Source organism: Haematobia irritans, chromosome 4 (assembly GCF_050003625.1).
Source record: "Haematobia irritans isolate KBUSLIRL chromosome 4, ASM5000362v1, whole genome shotgun sequence".
NCBI lineage: Eukaryota > Metazoa > Arthropoda > Insecta > Diptera > Muscidae > Haematobia > Haematobia irritans.
Genome location: NC_134400.1, coordinates 115899224 through 115921969, shown reverse-complemented (window position 1 = coordinate 115921969; position 22746 = coordinate 115899224). Strand labels below are relative to the sequence as shown.

The following is a 22746-nucleotide window of genomic DNA, read 5'->3' as shown; positions in this document are numbered from 1 at the left end:
AAATGGTGAGTATCGGTCCAGGTTTTATATATGGATCGATCTCCCTATTATATTTCTAGGGCTTCTAGAATCGATAGTTTCTATCCAATTCGCCTGAAATTGGAAATCTAGAGGTATTTTAGCACCATAAAGAGGTGTGCCAAAAATGGTGACTATCGGTTGATGTTTAGGTATAGCCCCCATATACACCGATTTCCCGATTTTATGTCTTGGGCTTCTAGAATCCGTAGTTATTATCCAATTTGGTTGAAATTTGAAATCTAGAGATATTTTAGGACCATAAAGAGGTTTGCTAAAAATGGTGAGTATCGGTCGAGGTTTTGGTATATCCCCCATATAGACCGATCTCCCGATATGGGGTCTTGGGCTTATAGAATCCATAGTTTTTATCCAATTTGCCTGAAATTGGAACTCTAGAGCTATTTTAGAACAATAAAGAGGTGTGCCGAAAATGGTGAGCATCGGTCCATGTTTTGGTATAGCCTCCATATAGACCGATCTTCAGTTTTTACTTCTAGGGCGTCTAAAATCTGTAGTTTTTATCCAATTTGCCTGAAATTAGAAATCTAGAAGTATTTTAAAACCCTAAAGAGGTGTGCCGTGTTTTGATATAGCCATCAGATAGACCGATCTCCCGATATTACTTTTTGGGCTTCTAGAAACCGTAATTGTTGTCCACTTTGCCTGAAATCGAAAATCTGGAGGTTTTTAGGAATAAAATAGGTGTGCAAGAAATGATTTTATTTTTAGGCTTCTAGAATCCGTAGTTTTTATCTAATTTGCCTGAAATGAGAAATCTAGAGGTATTTTAGGACCTTAAATATGAGAGCCGAAAATGGCGTGTAGTGGTCCATGTTTTGGTTTATCTCCCAAATAGACCGATCTCCCGATTTTACTTCTTGGGCTTTTAGAAACCATAGTTTTTTTTTTCAAATTTGCCTGAAATTTTAAATCTAGAAGTATTTTAGGAACATAAAGAGGTGTGCCGAAAATAGTGAATATCGGTCCATGTCCATGCACTGATAATGAAAATTGCTTGAAACTGAATTATAGTTTCCAGATTTTACTTCTGGTAATCATTTAAATAATGGGGGTAAAAATCTACAGATGTTAGATTTTAAATCAAGGCGTTATTTCATCGTTTTCTTGCACACTTGCACACGATGTTTATGATTCCTCTAAAACTCAAACAAATATGGTTCTTATAAATCCAGAATCTGATCTAGTCTTCATAGGTAAAATCGTTGAATTTATCTTCGGGAAGTGTACTGGTTGAACTGATCTGCTTGTCATCAAATCCCCCTGAAATTTTCACAGGAAACTATAATATTTGATTCATGGTGGTGGGTATTTAAAATTCGGCCCGGCCGAACTTACTGTTTTATATACTTGTTAGGTCTTCTTTAGGTTCCGCTTGACAATAGCCCAGTATTTCTCAATTGGGCGGAGCTCTAGCATGTTGGGAGGGTTCTTGTCCTTGGGAACCACCTGCACGTTGTTGGCGGCGTACCACTCCATGGCCTTTTTACCGTAATGGCAAGATGCTTATTCCGGCCAAAACAGTACGGAACAACCGTGTTTCTTCAGGAAAGGCAGCAGACGTTTATTCAAATATTCTTTCACGTAAATTTCTTGGTTGACAGTCCCGGAAGCTATGAAAATGCTGCTTTTCAAGCCACAGGTACAGATGGTTTGCAAAACCAGATATTTCTTTGCGAACTTTGACAGTTTTATGTGCTTGAAAATATCTGCTACCTTTCCCATTCCTTTTGCCGTATAAAACTCCTGTCCCGGAAGCTGCTTGTAGTCGGCTTTGACGTTGGTTTCGTCGTCCATTACCACGCAGTCAAACTTCGTCAGCATCGTTGTGTACAGCCTCCGGGATCGCGCTTTGGCCGTCGTATTTTGTTTATCATCGCGATTTGGAGTCACTACCTTCTTGTAAGTCGATAGTCCGGCTCGTTTTTTGGCTCGACGCACGGTTGTAGACGATACACCCAGCTTATTTGCGGCATCTCGGAGAGAGAGGTTAGGGTTTCGCTTGAAACTACCGGCAACTCTCTTTGTCGTCTCAGCGGCTTCCGGTTTTCGATTTCCCCCTGATCCAGACATCCTGGCTGTCGACAAACGTTCCCCAAACACTTTAATTACATTTGTAACGGTTGATTTGGCAACTTTTAGCGATTTTGCCAGCTTTGCGTGCGAGTAGCTCGGATTTTCGAGATGCGCGAGCAAAATTTTGATACGCTGCTCTTCTTGCTTGGATGGCATTTTGACAACTGAAGAGTGAATTCCAAAATCAAAATAGGAGCAACATTCTACACACACACACCTTCAAAATGAGGGGTGTTCAGGTTTTTTAAATGCAAAATTGAAAGAAATACGTCAAGTTTATATTGACCAAATTTTGACCGTATCACCCTTTATAATCGTTGCATCGCTCTTGAAGGGAACTATGTTGAATAATAAAAACGAATTTTGACAAAAAAATGTGATTTTCTTTGTTAGACCGGGGACTTATCAGCCAACCTGTTATATACTTTATGTGGTCCGAGATCAATACTTCGTAGTGTTACAAACGAAAAGACAAAATTAGTATACCCCCCATCCTGTGGTAGAGGTCCCACTACACCTACCCTGACCTATGGTTGACTTATTTAGCGAAAAATGTTCCTCAAAGATGTAGGTCTCAATCAGTATGATATCGTATAGTAGAGAAGAGTCTTTCAGAAGAGTCTTAAATAATGATTTCATAATAATTTATGTCTACTTACCGTCAGTAGCACAGGATTAAAATCTCTTGGTGGTCGATCATCGTCCAATAATTCCACTTCAATCATATCCACGCTATTGTAAGCAGGTTTCAATATATAGCCTTGGAACTGAATAATATATGACAATGAGAATATTATTTAATAAAAATTATTTACAAAAAAATTACTTACAATTGGACGAAAATCGGGATGAAATAGAATATAACCATTATTGGTAACAATAAAGGCGTAACCATTTACACCCAGCTATAAAAGAAAGGAATTAAAAAATCTTGTGAAATATCTCAAAAAAATCATTCGTGTGTTGACAGGCTACATAGAAAAAAGTTAACAGTTTCATGGAAAAAAATTAACTACATCGTGTAAAAAATTAATTAAACTGTAGTCCATTTTTGTTTGCATTTTCATAATGCGTTGTTAAAATAATGATCATTTACTGACATATTTGAATTTTTTTCATTACGAAATCCTTCCTTCTTACAAAACCAAAAATGAACTAAAAGTAATGACAAAAGCCAATTATTCATATTATTTGAGAGAAGTGTAAGAATATTGTCTACTGCTTTAGTTAACATTGAATTTATTTGTACGGTTATAGAAATTTCTACACATACATTTGAGGCATCCTTGGAATAAAAAATATTTGATTGTACTTAGGATAATAAACTAAAACACAAGGTAATTTTAGCATAATTTTAACAACGGATTTTTTTCTGTGTATGTCAAAGTAATACAACAACCAATATTAAGAATAAGTGAAAATATATATTTTTTATTATTTTTTAATTGAAAATTATTAAAAGTAGAGTAATCCCTCGATTTATGTCATGATTGGTTCCGGAATTTGGCGACGTTAATCGAAACGATGTGAACCGAATTTAAAATTGCTGATATTTAGTGCTATGTCCATTTAATTATGTATGTATGTGCATTTACATAATAAAAAACTTCAAAAATAAAGGTAAACAAGCCTTTTATTCATAAAAAATAAATAAGTATATATACAAAAAGCAAACATATAAACAAAAAATAATGCATTATTCAAAAATATCAGGGTTTAAAAATTAAGTTCACACCCAGAGAAGGAATATGATCACCTCAAACATGTTTTAAGAGCAAAATGTTATTTTTGGGTGGTGACCATGTAACATGGTTTACGCAACCATGTTATTTTCTCGGAAATCATGTATCTGATTTCGGCAAGCAGGTTATATTTGACGAGAAAATAACATTTTAGTGACAAACATGTTACATGGTCACCATACAAAAATAACATTTTGCTCTTGAAACATGTTTGAGGTGATCATATTCCTTCTCTGCGTGCATAAACAAATGAAAAACCGTTAGGTTAGGTTAGACAAAACCGTTACGTTGTATACATATAAAAAAAAAAACATCGCCACTTCGACAATTGCGTTATATCTACAATATAAGAATTTGACGAATTTTCAGTATGAATTTCAGAATGTTTCGATGTCATCGTCGTCTGTACTTATTTCACTTATGGAAGGCGTTTCTGATAAAAAAAAAAAATCGACGACGTAAATCGAATGGCGATGTAAATCGAAGTTGGATGGAACAAAAAATTTGCCGACGTAAATCGAAACAACATAAACCGAGGCGACGTAAATCGAGGGATTGCTGTATTATAAAATTTTAACTTGAATATATTTTGAGCCTATTGCCTCTTTTTTATATTTATATAAAATTGTAAAACTGAACCATTATAGTAGAATGAAAGCCTTCGATAGCGAACTTACCAAAAATGGCGATAATAATCTCTTTATATCCCTGATGGGGACATCAGTTCCAGCGACTCCAAGTAAATTTGCAACCCTTGTCTATGTGAAAAAATTAAGATGGACTTAAATTAGAAGATATATAGTAAAAATTGATTTCTATGTCGTAATTACAGATACAGGGATCAACAAAATAAATTAGTAAATAAACAGTTTCTTTTAAAGTTGTCAACAAAAGCAACACCTATTTATAAATGATAATTTTAGTTTTTTTTTTTTAATATAATTCGAAAAAACTAAACTACAAACAGACTTACCCCTAGTTACCTGGTAGTTTAATACAAATAAATTTATATGTACTAATAATACGTTTTACAAAATACATTTTGGAATGACCTCATATAAAAAAATTTATTCTTTATCACAAAATATGTGCTTTAGTGTCAAAACAACACAAACACAAACATAATGATGATTGTCCAAAATTTTCATTTTGGACGAAAACCATTTTTTTGGGATGAATCTGGTGTTCTTTTGAGATTCATTAAGATGAAAGTCGTTTATGTCGGAGATTTTTCTGATAGGTTAGGTTAGGTTTAAAAGAGGATCAAGGTTTCCCTGTCTCATGTCGGCTTACATACATATTAAGGTAAGTACCATGTTCGCTTTTCGCGTTGAAATTTTCGTGGTTACCTTATTAAAACAGTTCAATATAAAGCAGATAAATTAACTCAATTGATGCGCTGTTTCTTGTTTCTCTAGATTTCGACAAGACTTTACAGGAATAAGTTTGTTTTCATTTATAATTTTGATTATTTGAGGAAAAGTAATCTCAAAAATAAAGTGGTTTTCAACTCGAAAACCGAACATAGTACCCACCTTTATCCAGTATTCGGCTTGTTGTGCGCTCTAACTTCTAGCATAAGGTTAACTATCATGGATTGTTGCGGCATCCGCCATTACTCCCACCGTCTCCCCATTACCCTTTGATGCTTCGTGTTTCCGTCCATCATCAATCTCATCGCAGCCATAGCGACTTCTGATCTGAACAACTATAGGTCTGAAGTCCAGTATTCTTTCCTGGCTTCCTTGCCCCAATTATGTCAGGACAACATGTCCGTTGAACCCGTTGTAATATTTCTATGGTGTACTTCCTCTCCATTGATGTCCACCAAACTATCGACTCGTATGTGAAGATTGGCCTACGTCATAATCCAGTGCGTCACACGTGGATTCAGGCCCCATTTAGAGACTAACGTTCTTCTGCTCAGTGCCCAACATTTGTAGGCTTTCTCAATCTTCTCTTTGATGTGGCACTTCCAATTCAGTTTCCTGTCTAAGGTTACTCCTAAGTACTTTATTCTATCAGACACTGTTATCGTTTGCCCAAAAAACTCGGTTCGATATATTGGAAAAATTTAGTTCTTCTAGTGAAAAGGCATTATAATAGTATTATAGTATAAACCGATTTCCCGATTGTACTTCTTGTACATCCACAAACAATTTTGATAAGGTTTTGGTCAAATTTGTAATCTGGTCTGTCATTAGCCCAATCAGTTGAAGTCGGGCAGGTCTGCATATACACACATTTTAAATCCGAAATTATCTGACAAGGTTATTTTTTATACCCTCCACCATAGGATGGGGGGTATATTAACTTTGTCATTCCGTTTGTAACACATGGAAATATTGCTCTAAGACCCCATAAAGTATATATATTCTGGGTCGTGGTGAAATTCTGAATCGATTTGAGCATGTCCGTCCGTCCGTCCGTCTGTTGAAATCACGCTAACTTCCGAAGGAAACAAGCTATCGACTTGAAACTTGGAATAAGTAGTTTTTATTGATGTAGATGGTATTGCAAATGGGCCATATCGGTCCATAATTATATATAGCCCCCATATAAACCGATCCACAGATTTGACCTCCGGAGCCTCTTGGAGGAGCAACATTCATCCGATCCGGTTGAAATTTGGTGCGTGGTGTTAGTATATGGTATCTAACAACCATGCTAAAATTGGTCCATATCGGTCCATAGTTATATATAGCCAATGGCCAATCACACAAAAATTGGTCCATATCGCCAAAAATAATCTACCAAAATTCTATTTCTATAGAAAATTTTGTTAAAATTTTATTACAATAGAAAGTTTTGTCAAAATTTTATTACTATAGATAGTTTTGTCAAAGTTTAATTTCTATAGAAAATATTTCCAAAATTTTATTTCTATAGAATATTTTGTCAAAATTTTATTTCTATAGAAAATTTTATCAAAATTTTATTTCTATAGATAATTTTGTCAAAATGTTATTTCTATAGGAAATTTTGTCAAAATTTTATTTCTATAGAAAATTTTGTTTTGTTTAATATATCCCCCGTATGGACTAACTTACAATTTAGAAGACGGTGTTAAGGATTTTTAAGATACCTTTCCATCGGCAAGTGTTACCGCAACCCAAGTAATTCGATTGTGGATGACAGTCTTTAGTAGAAGTTTCTACGCAATCCATGATGGAGGGTACATAAGATAAATAAATATATATAGTCCCCATATAAACCGATCCACAGATTTGACTTCCGGAGCCTTTTGGTGGAGCAAAATTCATCCGATCCGGCTGAAATTTGGTATGTGGTGTTAGTATATGGTCTCCAACAACCATACAAAAATTGGTTCATATCAGTTCATAATTATAATATAGCCTCCATAAGACCGATCGCCAGATTTGACTTCCGGGGGCTTTTGGAGGAGCAAATTTCATCCGATCGGGTTGAACTTTGGTATGGTGCGTTAGTATATGGTCCTAACATCCATGGAAAAATTGGTCAATATCGATCCATAATTATATATAGCCCTTATATAAACCGACTCTTTTTGGTTAGGTTAGGTGGCAGCCCGATGTATCAGGCTCACTTAGACTATTCAGTCCATTGTGATACCACATTGGTGAACTTCTCTCTTATCACTGAGTGCTGCCCGATTCCATGTTAAGATCAATTATAGCCGAGTCCGAACGGCGTTCCACATTGCAGTGAAACCACTTAGAGAAGCTTTGAAAACCCTCAGAAATGTTACCAGCATTACTGAAGTGGGATAATCCACCGCTGAAAAACTTTTTTTTTTGGTGTTCGGTCGAAGTAGGAATCGAACCCACGACCTTGTATATGCAAGACGGGCATGCTAAACATTGCACCACGGTGGCTCCCCCACTCTCTCTCTCTCTCTTTTTGGAAGAGAAAATTTCATCCGATCAGGTTAACATTTGGTATGGTGGGTTAGTATATGGTCTCTAATAACTATGCAAAAATTGGTTCATATCAGTCCATAATTGTATATAGCCAGGAGAAAATTTCATCCGATCAGGTTGAAATTTGGCATGGTGCATAAGTATTTGGTCTGTAATAAGCATGCAAAAATTGGTCCATATCCATAATTATATTTGGCCCCAGATTTGACCTCCGGAACCTCTTGGAGAAACAAATTCCATCCGAGTCGGTTGAAATTTTGTACGTTGTGTTAGTATATGGTCTCTAACAACCATGCAAAAATTGGTCCATATCGGTCTATAATTATATATCGGTCGGTCTATAATTATATTTGACCTGCGGAGCCACTAGGAGGAACAAATTTCACTCGACTCGGTTGAAATTTACATACGGTGCCTTCAATAACCATGCTGAAATTGGTCTATATCGACCCATAATTATATATAGCCCACATATAAACCGATCCCGAGATATGGCTTTCGGAGCCTCTTGGAGGAGCAACTTTCATCTGATCTTGCTAAAATTTTCGGATAGAAATTTAAATGAAATACAGGAAATCGGTAGGTTAGGTTAAAGTGGCAGCCCGATTAAGTTTCAGGCTCACTTAGGCTATTCAGTCCATTGTCCGGTAAACCAATGCTCAGATTAACCGATTGCCAATCTTTTTCACTATCCGATTTTGTTTGTTTTTGTTAACGGATTCAGGTTAACCAGCGTCGGTTGTGGACACCCTAGTTCAAGGGAAGTTTTTTGATTTATAATTACCAGGTATTAGGAGAAAGTCTATCTTCAATAAAAAGCACATAAAATAACGAAATTAAATATCTATCGATATACGTGTATGTGGTAAAAAAATTAACATGTCATCAAAAATTATAAAAATGTACTAAGCGTATGTCTATATTCTCTTAAATATAATTTTAGAAATACGTACAACATATAAAAACTAGTTTTTATATAATCACAATTTCATATGGAAATTTTAAATAAAATGAAATTAAAATGGATTTGACAAATATTGAATGGGTATCTAACAAAATAGATATATTAGCTCTTTAAGATCGAAGCAAAAATAAATGATAGCATTTTATTTTCTATATAATGCGCGAAAAAAATAATTTCCTGCTTAATTAGATCTGTAGATGTTTACAACTTATTCTTTTTTATAATTTCCAAGATTCCGATATTTAGTTGCTGCTTAATTTAGTTTAGCTTACTTTATTACAATAAGGCCATATTGGGATTTCTTCATCTTTTTTAGATACGTTTGGTCCAATTAAGTTTTCAGCTTTTTTAACACACTGTTTCGAATTAAACCATTAAAAATGTGAGTTAATTTTGCGTTCTAATGAGGGAGAGATGCTGGCGCATATGAAGCAAACAACTCAATAAAAACTAATAAAATATCACTTAATATACACTTCAATCTTTGCACCAAGTACGTAGCTGGTATAGTCCGAATATTAGTTCTAGTTGATAGTAGTACAAACAATGAAAATGAAAAGCTTCTCCTTTCCCACACTGTCCTTAAAATACAAAAGCGATTTTTGTTTAGAAGAATAATATAGACCTAATATGAAAGATTATGCAAGCTAAATTTTAGGATAACAATTTACACAATATTCAAGACGAATTTCTTTAAAGAAAATAGATTTTAATTAAAACAAAGTCCATAATATTTGCTTTAAAAATGGTTTTCTTTAAATTTAGTTCATGAGCTTTTGTAATTTACGTTCCTCCACGAAAGTTGTACTCGTATGTCTTAGAAGTAAGGCAAAGAAAAAATTTTCGATTTAAAGATATATTTTATTTAGAATCTTTGGTTTAAAGATTTTTTTATTATGAAAATATTTTTTACTTTGAAGTATCTGTTATAATTTTGATCTTTCAACCGACATTTATTTGCACAAGAATAGTTTTGTTAATATATCGATTAATGAGAACTGTAGTCTACACCCAGAAAAAAGTAAACCCGCCATGAAAAAAATTTAGGTTTATATTAATTTTTTTTTTAAATACTTTAGTAATTGCAACATGATACAAATTAGTTAAAAATGTTTGTCAACTTCAAGAAAATTTATTAAAAATAATAATTTTTTCTGTTGTTTAAAAAATTTCATATTTTCGAATAAAAATTTTGAAACTGAAAATTGTTAAAATGTCTTTAGCGCTATATGAAGTTCAAGACAGACACAATTAATTTATATGAACTACCATGAAATTAAAACGGCTACAAAAATTTCGTTGCCTTTTTCTAGGGGTAATATTTATTTTATTATGCCTTGATTTAAAGCTAAATAGCTTCCTAAAAATATCCTTATTTTAGAGAGAAGTACTTTTTTCAATACCAAAATCATGAAGGGAATGTCAAAATCTTTGACAATTCAAGTAAACTTTTTTTTTAAGTTTAGAAGACGAATTTCTAAAAGTCTATATACCTTTCGTTGAAGACGTTTTGTCCTTTGACTTAAGCGATTTGACCTTGAAATGGGCATCTTAGATATCAGAAAATTCTTTTGAACTAAGCAGAATATGGCTTTAATAGATCTGAAACAATTCTTAAATACTCGTATAGTAGGTTAGGTTAGGTTAGGTTAAAGTGGCAGCCCGATTAAGATTCAGGCTCACTTAGACTATTCAGTCCATTGTGATACCACACTAACTAAAAGTACCTATTACATATGGGCACTTCTAGTTTTAACCGTTGAACCTTCTCGATTATTTTCTTCTGTTGAACCAACCAGATTGTTCCAAACACATTAGCAGACTGCTTAAGTTAACGTTTTCCAGGTCCGCCAGTAATCTGAAGCTATATGCCCCTAAAATTTGCTCACGCCTTACACAAAATGCAGGACACTCACACAAGAGGTGTTTTATTGATTCCTCTTCCTCCGCATCATGACAGCTCATACAATAGTCATTATACTTCGCACCAATAGTTTTTGCAAAATCCCTTACAATTCTCCCATCGAACATTTGCCATCATGACAGCCTTCTCACGCAGTAAGAGCTTGCAGGTAGCCAGAGGCATACCAACAGATTCTCCCATCGAACATTTGCCATCATGACAGCCTTCTCACGCAGTAAGAGCTTGCAGGTAGCCAGAGGCATACCAACAGATTCTAGTTCCCCTGGAATATGTAAGGTAGTTCCTATGGCCAGGCACCCATATTAGGTGAATATTGTGCTGCTCAGCCATCTCATTGAGAGATTTGCGGCAGTCGATGGCCGTTTTCGAGTTGAGGAACATAGAGTCCAAGGATTTTATTGCAGGTTGACTGTCTGAGTATATATTAATGCCAATATTGCTTGGAGCATTACTTCTCAGCCAATTCACCACTTCTCTTATTGCTAATATTTCAGCCTGAAAAACACTACAGTGATCAGGTAATCTTTTCGCTATTCGAAGTTCCAGATCTTTAAAATATACTCCGAAACCCACTTGGCCATCCAATTTGGAGCCATCAGTGTAGAAATCTATATATCTTTTATTCCCCGGGGTCCGTGTACACCACGCCTCACTGTTGGGAATTAGAGTCTCAAACTTTTTGTCGAAAAGTGGACTCGCCAAAGTGTAATCCACTACGTTAGGCACATCCGTTGTTGCAGCTGACTGTTTGGCCAAAATGTCTAAAGGCAATAGATGCAGTATGACATTAAGGGAGTTTGTTCCTGTCTTGCTGAATGCACCTGAGATACACAAGCACGCCATACGCTGAACTTTGTCTAAACTTGTCGGCTGGTGAAGTGCCGGCCACCAGACTACAACACCATATAGCATTATAGGTCTAACCACTGCCGTGTATAGTCAATGTACAATTTTTGGTTTTACTCCCCACTTTTTCCCTATTGCCTTTTTGCACGAGTATAAAGCTACCGTTGCTTTCCTCGCCCATCTGCGTATGCCACCACTTGAATCTTTCTTTTTCTAGGGAAACCAGAAGGTCGTTTATAGCAACATTCTAAAGAAGAGGTGATAGAACTCCTCCTTGAGGAGTGCCTCTGTTCACATACCTTTGTATGTTTGCTTGTCCTAGTGTGGCTGAAATGCGTCTCTTCCTTAGAAGTTCGTCTAACAGCCTAAGTATACCTGGATCTGAATGTTGTTGTCAGTCCATTTAATATCGAGCTCGGATAGACGTTATTGAACGCCCCTTCGATGTCTAGTAACGCCACGATTGTGTATTCTTTGACAGATAGTGAGCTTTCAATAAAGCTGACTAGTTCATGTAATGCGGTCTCAGTAGACCTGCCCTTCGAGTATGCATGTTGTCGTTTCGAGAGCAAACTTGAATCGACGCTAGCTCTAAGATAAATATCTATCATCCTCTCCAGAGTCTTAAGTAGGAATGATGATAAGCTGATTGGTCGGAAATCCTTCGCATTCGAGTGAGAGGCTTTTCCCGCTTTAGGTATGAAAACGACGTTTGATTCCCTCCACTTTCGTGGAATATATGCTAAGTTGATACATCCTATATATATCGCCGACAACCAGGGGATAATTCTGTCAGCCACCGCTTGTAACTCCGCCGGAGTAATTCCATCAGGTCCGGGGGATTTGAATGATCCAAAGCTATTTAACGCCCATTTTATTCTCGATTCTGATACAATTTCCTCGATAGGAAACGACCGCTGAGCCACTGTGGCACCGCCAGTGCATGGTTCAACCGTTTTGAGACTTGCCACTAGGGTGTCCAAATGACCTTTTTTTTGCCGTTTTTTGAAAAATTGGGATTTTCGGTTTACCCGAAATTTTTTTTAAAACAGGTTTTCGGTTTTTTTGCTCAAAACCGGTTAACCGGTTAAAACCGAAATTGTAAAATTTAGTGAAAATGAGTTTTAAATACTCATTTAAAAAAATAAATAAAAATTCATTGTAATAAAATTAACAATTTGTAGAACATTGGCAGACAAATTGAATGCCTTTAAGGAGCTCCTTTTGCGCTGAAAATACTCGTTGACTGATTGTAGATATCCGACTATAAGTTTTCTAAAAGATTTTTTTTTCTTTTCCGAGGACCGACAATTTATACAATCAACATTGTTTTTCAAAGCAAATAAAAAAAGATTTGAGACAATGTCACAACGCTTCTAATAAATTCGGGTTTATTTGCGCTCAAAGAAAGGACTTTACAACTAAGTGGAATGTCGTTTGACTAAAATCTCTTCTTTTACTTAGTGAAACCCTACGGGAAATGGATCAACCCCAGGACCGGTACTGGGTTATTCCCTGGTGTGTTCTGGTTCAAGCCTATGTAATGGACCGGTCACTTTATGTTAACATGGGTTTGTCATTCGTCCTGGAAAAACTTAGTAGGACTACCCCATAGACAACTGCTCATGAAACAGTCTGGGACAAACTTTAAGGACCCTGTTTTCATCCGTATCGCACCAGAAAGGAATATGTTGAACAAAAAATAATTCTGATAGTTGTAACATATTGTAGTAAAAGTGTGGATTCAAAAAGATTTTAATATCAATTAGTGGCAATTTGCACTAATTTCCCGTAGGGTAGTCATATGTTTCTCCCCTTCAGTATATATCTGCAAAAAGTTCCACTTTTGGAAGAAATCTATGAAAAATAGAAAGAAATTTCGTTGAAATACAGAAAACCGGTTAACCGATGGTCAAAACCCGGTTTCGGTTGTGTACTGCATCCGGTTAATCGGTTAACCGGTGTCGGTGTTGGACACGCTTTTTCCAGTGCAGGAAATTCTTGTTATTACACTTAAAAAAAAAAATGAAAAATGAGCTAAAGCCAATTTAACTCTATTTTAGTTCATGGTAATTATTATGTTTTAGTTAATATTTTTACAATATGAGAAAGTTCTTTGACTTTAATAATTTTAAGTATACGTTAGTTAAATTAAACAACAGAGAAAAAATTACTACAAAAAATTTTTAAATTTCTTAAAATTTGCCACAAGTGCGCCCATCTTTAACTTCATATGGCACTATAGAGATTTTTGCAATTTTATCTCCAATGTTTTCCATCAAACTACGTAATTTTCTTTAACAAATACAAAAATTGACTAATGTCTAATAATTTTTTGTTTTTGCATTTGTCGAAAAATATTTACTTATTTTTGTAATATCGGCGTTTGTAATACAGTTTAGTTTTTTTCAGAATGGCCCATATTTTCCTTCCTTGTTGGTTCACTTTTTTTTGAGTGTGAAAAATTTCATTAAAGAGCACAAATTAGAGACAATTGTTACTCCACTTGCCATAAATATTTTTTACCATAAAATTTCTAGGTTTGTTTCCAATCTAATTTTTGGTGGGTACATATGCATATCCATTGCACGGTTGAAAAATTCATTGGATAACTTTTCTACGAAGCTTTTATTTAATACGGGTTTGTGTCTTAGAGTACGGAATCTAGTTTTTTTTTTTTATAGAAACACTTCTTACAATTACATTTTCAATATAATCTATAGTATCATATATAATCTCTAACTACGGATTGCATAATTGTTTTAACATATATAAAATGTATTTTATGACAAATTTTAACATGCGTTCGGTATATCTACAAGACAATTACGAGATATTTATTTGGTTTTGTTATTGCCAATACTATCAACTTCAAGGTGATACCATGTACTTTTTATGTTACACTAAACATCATATGGTCTATAATTAATAAATATAACTTTTAAAGATCTAATGTAATTCAATACCAAATACTTATTACTCAGCAAACAACGGAACCATAACCGTATTAGAAACACCTTACCAAATTGAATCATTAGTCAATTGTTTTTTCTTCTCACTCACTTCTATATTTATATTGTTTTATCATATAACCAAAAGTACAATTTTAATTTGATGCATTGGACCAAGGTAATTTCACTAGATGTTAAATCTAATAAACAAAAAGATGACGATATGCGTATAACAGGTCAATTGAAAAGTTCACAGTCAAAGTCCCGGGTATGAGTTCGGCATTTTATCTATCATTATTTTATGGATATTGCTTAAAAAATACTGTTAAAGAACCATAAAAGAAAAATTCAAGAAGAAACGTTAAAAAATTAAATAAAAAGAAATCTCGCATCTGTTGCAATGCTACAAACTATACTGATTATTCGACATTCAAGTTACACTCGAACACTTGTCATAAGATAACCCAACATCCAGACCTAGAACTGTAAACAATTTTTATACCCTGTGCCACACTGTGGAACAGGGTATTATAAGTTAGTATATACGTTTCCAAGACCCAGAAGGAGACGAGATAGACACATGGTGTCTTTGGCAAAAATGCTCAGGGCGGGCTCCTGAGTCGATATAGCCATGTCCGTCTGTCCGATATAGCCATGTCCGTTTGTAATCAAAGTCTAGGTCGCAGTTTTAGTCCAATCGACTTCAAATTTGGCACAAGTATGTGTTTTGGCTCAGAATAGAACCCTATTGATTTTTATATACATACACTCTTAGAAAAAAATGTTTTTCATATGTTCCGATATAAACAAAAATGTGTGTTCGGGCACACTTTTAAAACACAATATATTTAAGTGCAAACATGTAATGTTCCTAAACTAACACTAAATGTTTGGGACATCTATGTTAATATGTTAGAATATATTATGTTTGGGGCATGAATGTTTCATAAAAATCATATGTGTGAATGCAAACATGTATAAATTTACAAATTTCGGCTAAACATACATATGTTGTGATATTTTATTCAAAGCGACAGAGAGAGAGTATAGAGAAAGAAATAGATATGGATACCGGGAGAGTTGACGAAAGATATCAACATAACACAGCGAAAGAATAAAAAGAGAACAATTTCTGTGAAACCGCTTGTATGTTGTTTCGGAAAACTGTTTTATGATAAGGCCAAACATTTGACATGCTTAAGTCTAAATATTATTTAATTTGAATAAAGAGAATAACATTCGGAACCAAGAGAATAGACATTTGAAAAACAAACAGCATATGTTTTCGCCTTGAGAGCAGCATTTTATGTGAGTGTGGACATGTGTTTTGTTTATCATTTTGGCATTATGGGCACAATTTTTTTCTTGATTCGTTAAAAGAAATCAGGGGTCTTCATAAAAATAACGAAAGGGCACTATACTCTTTTTAGAGTTGGGACAGTAAAATGAAATAAGGAGGAAATAGTGAAAAATTACACAGTAAAATGTATAAAGACAAAGTTTAGTTCCTCTTTATTAATAAGTAGTCCACGAGGACGGACACCTTCAAATATAAAAGCGGGCATTAAGTTCGAGTTTCGCAGCTAAAACAATTTAAAAAGTTTATTTTCTTTAAAATGAATTATTAAAGAAAAATAAAAGGCATTTTAGAGCGATGGTATTAAATGCTAGTAAAAAACTGTTCACGCCTAAATAAATTTATGTTTATATTATAAAATTATCTATGTATGTTTATACTCGACTCCACGTTCTTCTTTTGTTAGAGTTTTGGAATTCCTTCCAAATTTTAAAGTTTTGTACCAAAAACAGTTTTTTGTTACAAAATTGTTATTTTTGCAATAAAAAAATAATATTTATCCAAAAATCAGTCAGTTTCGTTTATATCAAGCACTGTTACTGACTATAAATCTTTAATAACCCACATTTCGAAGTTTCATTATAAAAATGTAATATGGTATAAATATAAATGTGTAAATTAAAAAAAAAAAACAGTGTTCGGTCGGAGCAGGGATTGAACCCACGACCCTTTGCACATATATATATATATATATATATATATATATATATATATATATATATATATATATATATATATATATATATATATATATATATATATATATATATATATATATATATATATATATATATATATATATATATATATATATATATATATATATATATATATATATATATATATATATATATATATATATATATATATATATATATATATATATATATATATATATATTTCGCCCGATATGGACTTATATGGCCCCAGCAGCCAGAGTTTTACCCTAATTTGCTTCAAATTTTACACAAGAAGAACAATTAGTACTACAGTCAAGTGTGCCAAATTTTATTGAAATCGGTTCAGATTTACATATAGCTCCCATATATATCGTTCGCCCGATTAACACTCATACGACCACAGTGACCAATCTTTTACTCCGTTGTAATTGAAATTTTGCACAGGGAGTAGAATTAGCATTGTAGCTATGCGTGCCAAATTTGGTTGAAATCGGTTCAGATTTAGATATATCTCCCATATATAGCTGTATGTATTTGGGACAAACCTTTATATATAGCACCCAACACATTTAACGGATGTGATATGGTATCGAAAATTTAGATCTATAAAGTGGTGCAGGGTATAATATAGTCGGCCGCGCCCGACTTTAGACTTTTCTTACTTGTTATTTTTGCCAAACTGAAATATAGTTCTACAAAAAATTATCCCATTTGGATACCAGATAAAATTTTATTATAAACTCGATTGCACATGTCTTTAACATTTCAGTTTTCTTTTCGTGTTTAAAATATTTTATATAAAAGATTTCGTGTGACAAACTCTGGTGCAACCGACTAACACACTGAAAAAAAAACATACCCGGTTCAAAAGATTTTGTCTTTACTTTAAAAATTTTAAAAATTAGCTGACATCCGATATACAATTCATACATATATAAGATGAAGCAATCAAGAACGAAGATGATGAAATGAAGATTCTACGATCCATTAACTAAAAATTCTGGTGTTGAAAAATAACAGTATACTGAAAAAAAACATGTCCGGTTCCAAAGATTTTGTCTTTAATTTAAAAAAATTTGGTAATGATTCCGAGCCAAAGAAGCGGAGAATACAAGTAAGGATACTTTTAAGACACAATTCTCTTTTAAATTTGGGTTTTGTGTACTTGCTTCTAGGAAGCAAATTTTAATTTTTCGCTTTTTCAGCGTTTTTTTATTCATATGCTATCAAAGTCCTTTAAAAACGAGTTAACGACAACTTTATTTTCCAAATTAAGACTCGACTTCCAGTAGAAATTATGCTATGTTTCAAGTAAAAAACTTCTTTAAAATAAAGTTTTGAAAAACATGTCCTATATTTGAATCGATTTTTTGCTTTGTAGTCAAGATGCAAAAAGACAACAAATTTAAAGACAATTTCATTAAATTTAAAGAATTTTTCTGAATTATTAAAGTCAAGTAGACCTTAGCCCAAACATTTTTTGTTTCATGTTATGATACCCATTTTTAAGTCAAATCACTTAATTATAAGGACAATACGACTTCATTGTAAAGTTTATCGATTTTTGGATAAGGAAAAAACTTTATATTAGAGAAATGTGTCTTCTAGACCAAGCAAAATTTGAATTCGTATTTTAAAGACATGAAATCTTTGACCTCAAGACAATATTTTTTTTTCAGTGTACAAAAAGTAAAAACCAGTGCTTTTGCGTACTGTTTTGTGTACGTTTGAAAAGCCAGTACAATTGTTAAAAACAGTACGTCTGACAAGCCTATACACAATATTGAGAACAAATTTCTTTAAAATAAAGGCATTTTAGTTAAAAGAAAGTCCATAATCTTCGATTTGAAAATTTTCTTCTTTAAATGTACGGCACAAATCTGTGAGATTTGGGTCCCTTCGTGGAAGTCGTATGTCTTTGAATTGCGGCAAATTTCCCTTAAAGTAAATAAAAACATTTTTGATTTAGAGAAATAGTCTTTAAATTAACTGAGACATTGAATCTTTGGATTAATGATAAAAAAAAGCTTCAAAGATGGGTCAATACTTATTTTGAGAATTTTGGATATTTAGTTTAAAGTTTTTTTATGTTAAAATTAATAAAATATTGTTTACTTTGAAGTATCTTTTATAATATGAATTTCTTAACTGACTTTTATTTACACATGAATAGCCTTTTAATAAACCGCAAAAAGGCAATGAAATTCGAAAAATGAAATCTGTATCATAATTTTAATTTTATAGGGCCTTGATTTAAAGCAACATGACTCCCTAGACAATGTCCTTATTTTAAAGCCACATCTGTGCCTACGAATCAATACCAAAATCCTTAAGGAAAGGTCAAAATCTTTGGATCCAAGTAAACTATTTTTGTATGTAGGCCATCAGACTCATTTGATGATGAATAGTTAGTCCCTTGGCAATGTCATGACTCATTAGGAGACGGTCTTGGCTAATCTTTCGACCAAAGCAAGGTACAATTCACAGCAAATTTTCTTCTCACTCACAAACTTATACATCCTCGTCTCTGTAAACTTTACCAATTTGATTGGTGGTTTGAGTGGCGTATTACCCCTTTTTATAAAAATGTTCTTCATTATTTTTACCGAGTAATAAATGAGAGATCTAATTATATACGATTAGATACGAGTAGATCCAAAAAATGGTAAGATCTAATCATATCGAATTATTATGAAAATATATACGATAAGATCTCAATATTGGACTAAATCTAATGTAATTATATTTATCCCTTGAATAGTTGGATCTGATGTTAGATCCGGTCATATATGGGATTAAATATAATTATATCCCAGCAAAAAAAAAAAGAGCTTCCAAAAAAGTAGTTTGAATCCCCAATCTGTGATCCGGAAGTAGTGCAAACTTGGATCATCTCCAATGAATTTAACATGGGCTTGTCATAGGACGGAATTACTCCTTTTTGGATCCTTTGCATTGCTTTAGAAGTTGTGCCCTGGAAGTTAATTTGAATGAAGAAATTTAAAAAGCGAAAAAAAAACAATTTTTTTCAACCAATTTCACTTTTTTTCATCAATATGTTTTATTACACAATTATTTTCCTATTATCTAATTTTTACAATTTGAAAAACTTTTTCGCTCCGACCAGGGGTTGAACCTGGATTTGCTGGCACCATAACAGAACGCCTTAGTACACTCAGCCACAAACGCTATTGAACATAAAGCGTCGAAAGTTCAACCAAGGAATAACATTCTAATTGCTTCTCGAGATGTTCTTTATTAGTATGAACGAAAAAATAAGAAACGCAGGTTAAAATCTCACCAGCGGCAATTTTTTTATAAAATATTTTTCTAAAAAACTATTTTTTATGTCATGCATCGTTTTTATTTTTTATTTTCGGCATATATTTTCGTATAAATATATTTTTTCCATTAAAAATCAACAAAAAAATTAAAAATTCTCGTAATTTGCAAAACCTTCTCAAAAGAACTTCCATGGAAGCGAAAAAGTCTAACGGCACAGGTTCAAATGCCAGCGGGGATGAAACTATTTTTTAAATTATTTTTTTTACTTTTTTTTATTAATTTCTATTTTTTTTAGTTTTTTTATTAGTTTTTTATTTTTTTTTTTGTAAAATTTAATTGTACAAAATTTTCACTTAAAATTGCCTGATTGCGTTCTTTCTAATACTTGTCCACAATGACTGCATCGGAAGTAGAAAAAAATCAGTGGGGGATCCCACTGTCCAAAAGGACTGCATCGGAAGTGGAAAAAAATTTTTGGGGGATCCCACGATGCGCTTTAGAAGACATTTTTGTGGACTTGTCCAAAAGGACTGCATCGGAAGTTGAAAAACTCAATGGGGGATTCTGGGATGGGCTTTAAAAGAAATGTTTGTGGAACAACTTCCATTTTTTTTGCTGGGTATCTAATCATATCTGCCACTTTTGAGATCAAATCATATGTGGTCATATCCTCCAGTTGTTACACGGGAGGAGTAAGCTTTTTTACAATTTTCTTTTTTTTTCTTAAAAGAGGCTTTAAATGTCACCTTTCCAACACACATATTGTATGACACAGTGTGGGTGGTTACGCCGCAAATCAGTTGTACCGTTGTGTGACTTTAGTCACCACTTTCTGGTGCCATGAAATTTTTGTTTAAATATCCGAAATGTGCGAATTTAGTCGCATACGAGGCTCAAAGAAAATGTACAAATATGCCAGGCACCTTACTCGCCAATCACTGGCAGCTGATCAGCTGTTTTTCTGCAATACAAAAATTTGTTTCGTCTTTTTCCATATCATTGAGCCAAATTAATGTACTTTGGAATAAGATGTCTTTTTTTTTCGGGAAAGAAGTGGTTTAATTTTAAATTAAATTTAAATTTTAAATGAAGTTTAAAACATATTCACTTAAAAATTTAATTGTATCAATTAATTTTTTAATTGAAACAAAAATGAATTGTATCAATTAATTTTTTTATTGGAACAATTAATTTTTTAATTGACTTTGGTGATTGAAGACATTTCAATTAAAAATTAATTGGTTCAATTAATTTCGTGATTGAAGACAAAAATATTAGTTCTGTTTAAACGCAACCAAAATGATAAGCATTTTTTTGTTCTTGTGTTACAAAAAGATTTAAAAAAGACATCACAAATATAAGCGACTTTTTTTTACCGATACGCGACTTTTTTTTTTTGAAAATGTGACTCTTTGTGCAACTTTTTCAAAATTTCCAACGGTAAGAAGACTTCACAAATATAAGAGACTTTTTTTTATGGCTATGCGACTTTTCAAAATTTCCAACGACAACATAGTCGACTCCGACTGGATATAGACGACTCCGACAATATCTATTGACAAACTACGGAAATACTTTTTCGAAAATATTATAAAAAATATAGACAATACATTTTATCAATTGCTCCGGTTATTATCAAAGTTAACTTAATACAAACATTTATTGAATTTCAAGAATATCAAATCAACTATTGTTTACATGTGATAAAATTGGGTAAATGAGTAAATAGCGAATTACTATTAACATACATAGTTAAAACTAAATAATTGTACTATATAAATCAGTTATTTTTCTGCTATTCTTTGTGTATACCCAACTGTGTAAGGATCTCTATGCATTTTCGCTTATATGAATGCTAGCTATAATGTCTTAAATATGTCTATATTTTTATGTAGAATTACTATATGTTTACTTGTTGATTTATTTCAAATTACGATCTCTCTACTCTGGAGAATTCTAGAGCAACTTTTTGTTTACGATATATGATTTGTTTCTATTGATCGATCGATTACAGCTGACTACCATTATTTTTTGGGGTTTTTTTATAAAAATACCTCACGTGTTTGCATTTCCCAAAGGGCTTCATTTATTAAAACCAGTTCGGTGATATTCTGTTAGAATAGTGTTTGTACATTATTAGAAAAGTTGTGAATTTATAATGAATTTTATAATTACAAAACAAAATATACATTGGTTGTGGTCATTGGTACTGTTGGTGTTGTTGTTTTTGGTAGATTGAGTGTGAAAAGCTTAAAAATATATATGTAGTGTGGATATTTATTAAAGATGAAAATGAAAAATTTTTCGAATCGAAATTCAAAAAGATATGGCGCATAGCAATTGATTTATTAGAGTTACTTTATGGAGTTACTTACCGCGTTTTCACGACGATCATATACTGGCATGGAAATGGTAGTCATAAATTTGTATATATCGGTGTCGGTAGGTTGATCCCAGGCCTATAAAATTAAAGAGCATGCTTTATTTATGGTAACATTATTTTTAAGATTTGCCATTATGATTTTTGGTATTTCTACTTAGACGTCCAAATTGGACAATTGGCAAATAAATAAGTATATACGGCCGTAAGTTCGGCCAGGCCGAAGCTTATGTACCCTCCATCATGGATTGCGTAGAAACTTCTTCTAAACACTGCCATCCACAATCGAATTACTTAAGTTGCGGTAACGCTTGCCGATGGCAAGGTATCTTAAAACCTCCTAACACCATGTTCTAAATTGTATGTAAGTCCATACGTGGTATATATTAAATCAAAAACGATCGATCCAATACGTATATAATTCAGTTTGACAAAGTAGACATAAAATTTTGACAAAATTTTCTACAGAAATAAAATTTTAACAAAATTTTGTATAGAAATAAAATTTTCACAAAATTTTCTCTAGAAATACAAATTTTGACAAAATATTCTATAGAAAGAAAATTTTGATAAAAATTTCTAAAGAAATAAAATTTTAAC

The 22746-nt window shown here is 33.0% G+C and overlaps 1 protein-coding gene across 2 annotated transcripts in view; it reads right to left on the bottom strand.

Annotated features, from left to right (window-relative positions):
- stj (voltage-dependent calcium channel subunit straightjacket) overlaps window positions 1–22746 on the bottom strand; it is a 133072-nt gene that overhangs the window by 54161 nt on the left and 56165 nt on the right. The window contains exons 8-12 of one of the 2 annotated variants that reach the window (XM_075305271.1): window positions 22142–22225; window positions 21821–21877; window positions 4535–4615; window positions 2946–3020; window positions 2775–2882 (exon numbers count right to left, since the gene is read on the bottom strand). In XM_075305271.1, coding sequence (XP_075161386.1) covers window positions 2775–2882; window positions 2946–3020; window positions 4535–4615; window positions 21821–21877; window positions 22142–22225 — 405 coding nt within the window. The remainder of the gene's footprint in view (window positions 1–2774; window positions 2883–2945; window positions 3021–4534; window positions 4616–21820; window positions 21878–22141; window positions 22226–22746) is intronic. The other variant, XM_075305272.1, reaches the window with a different exon arrangement.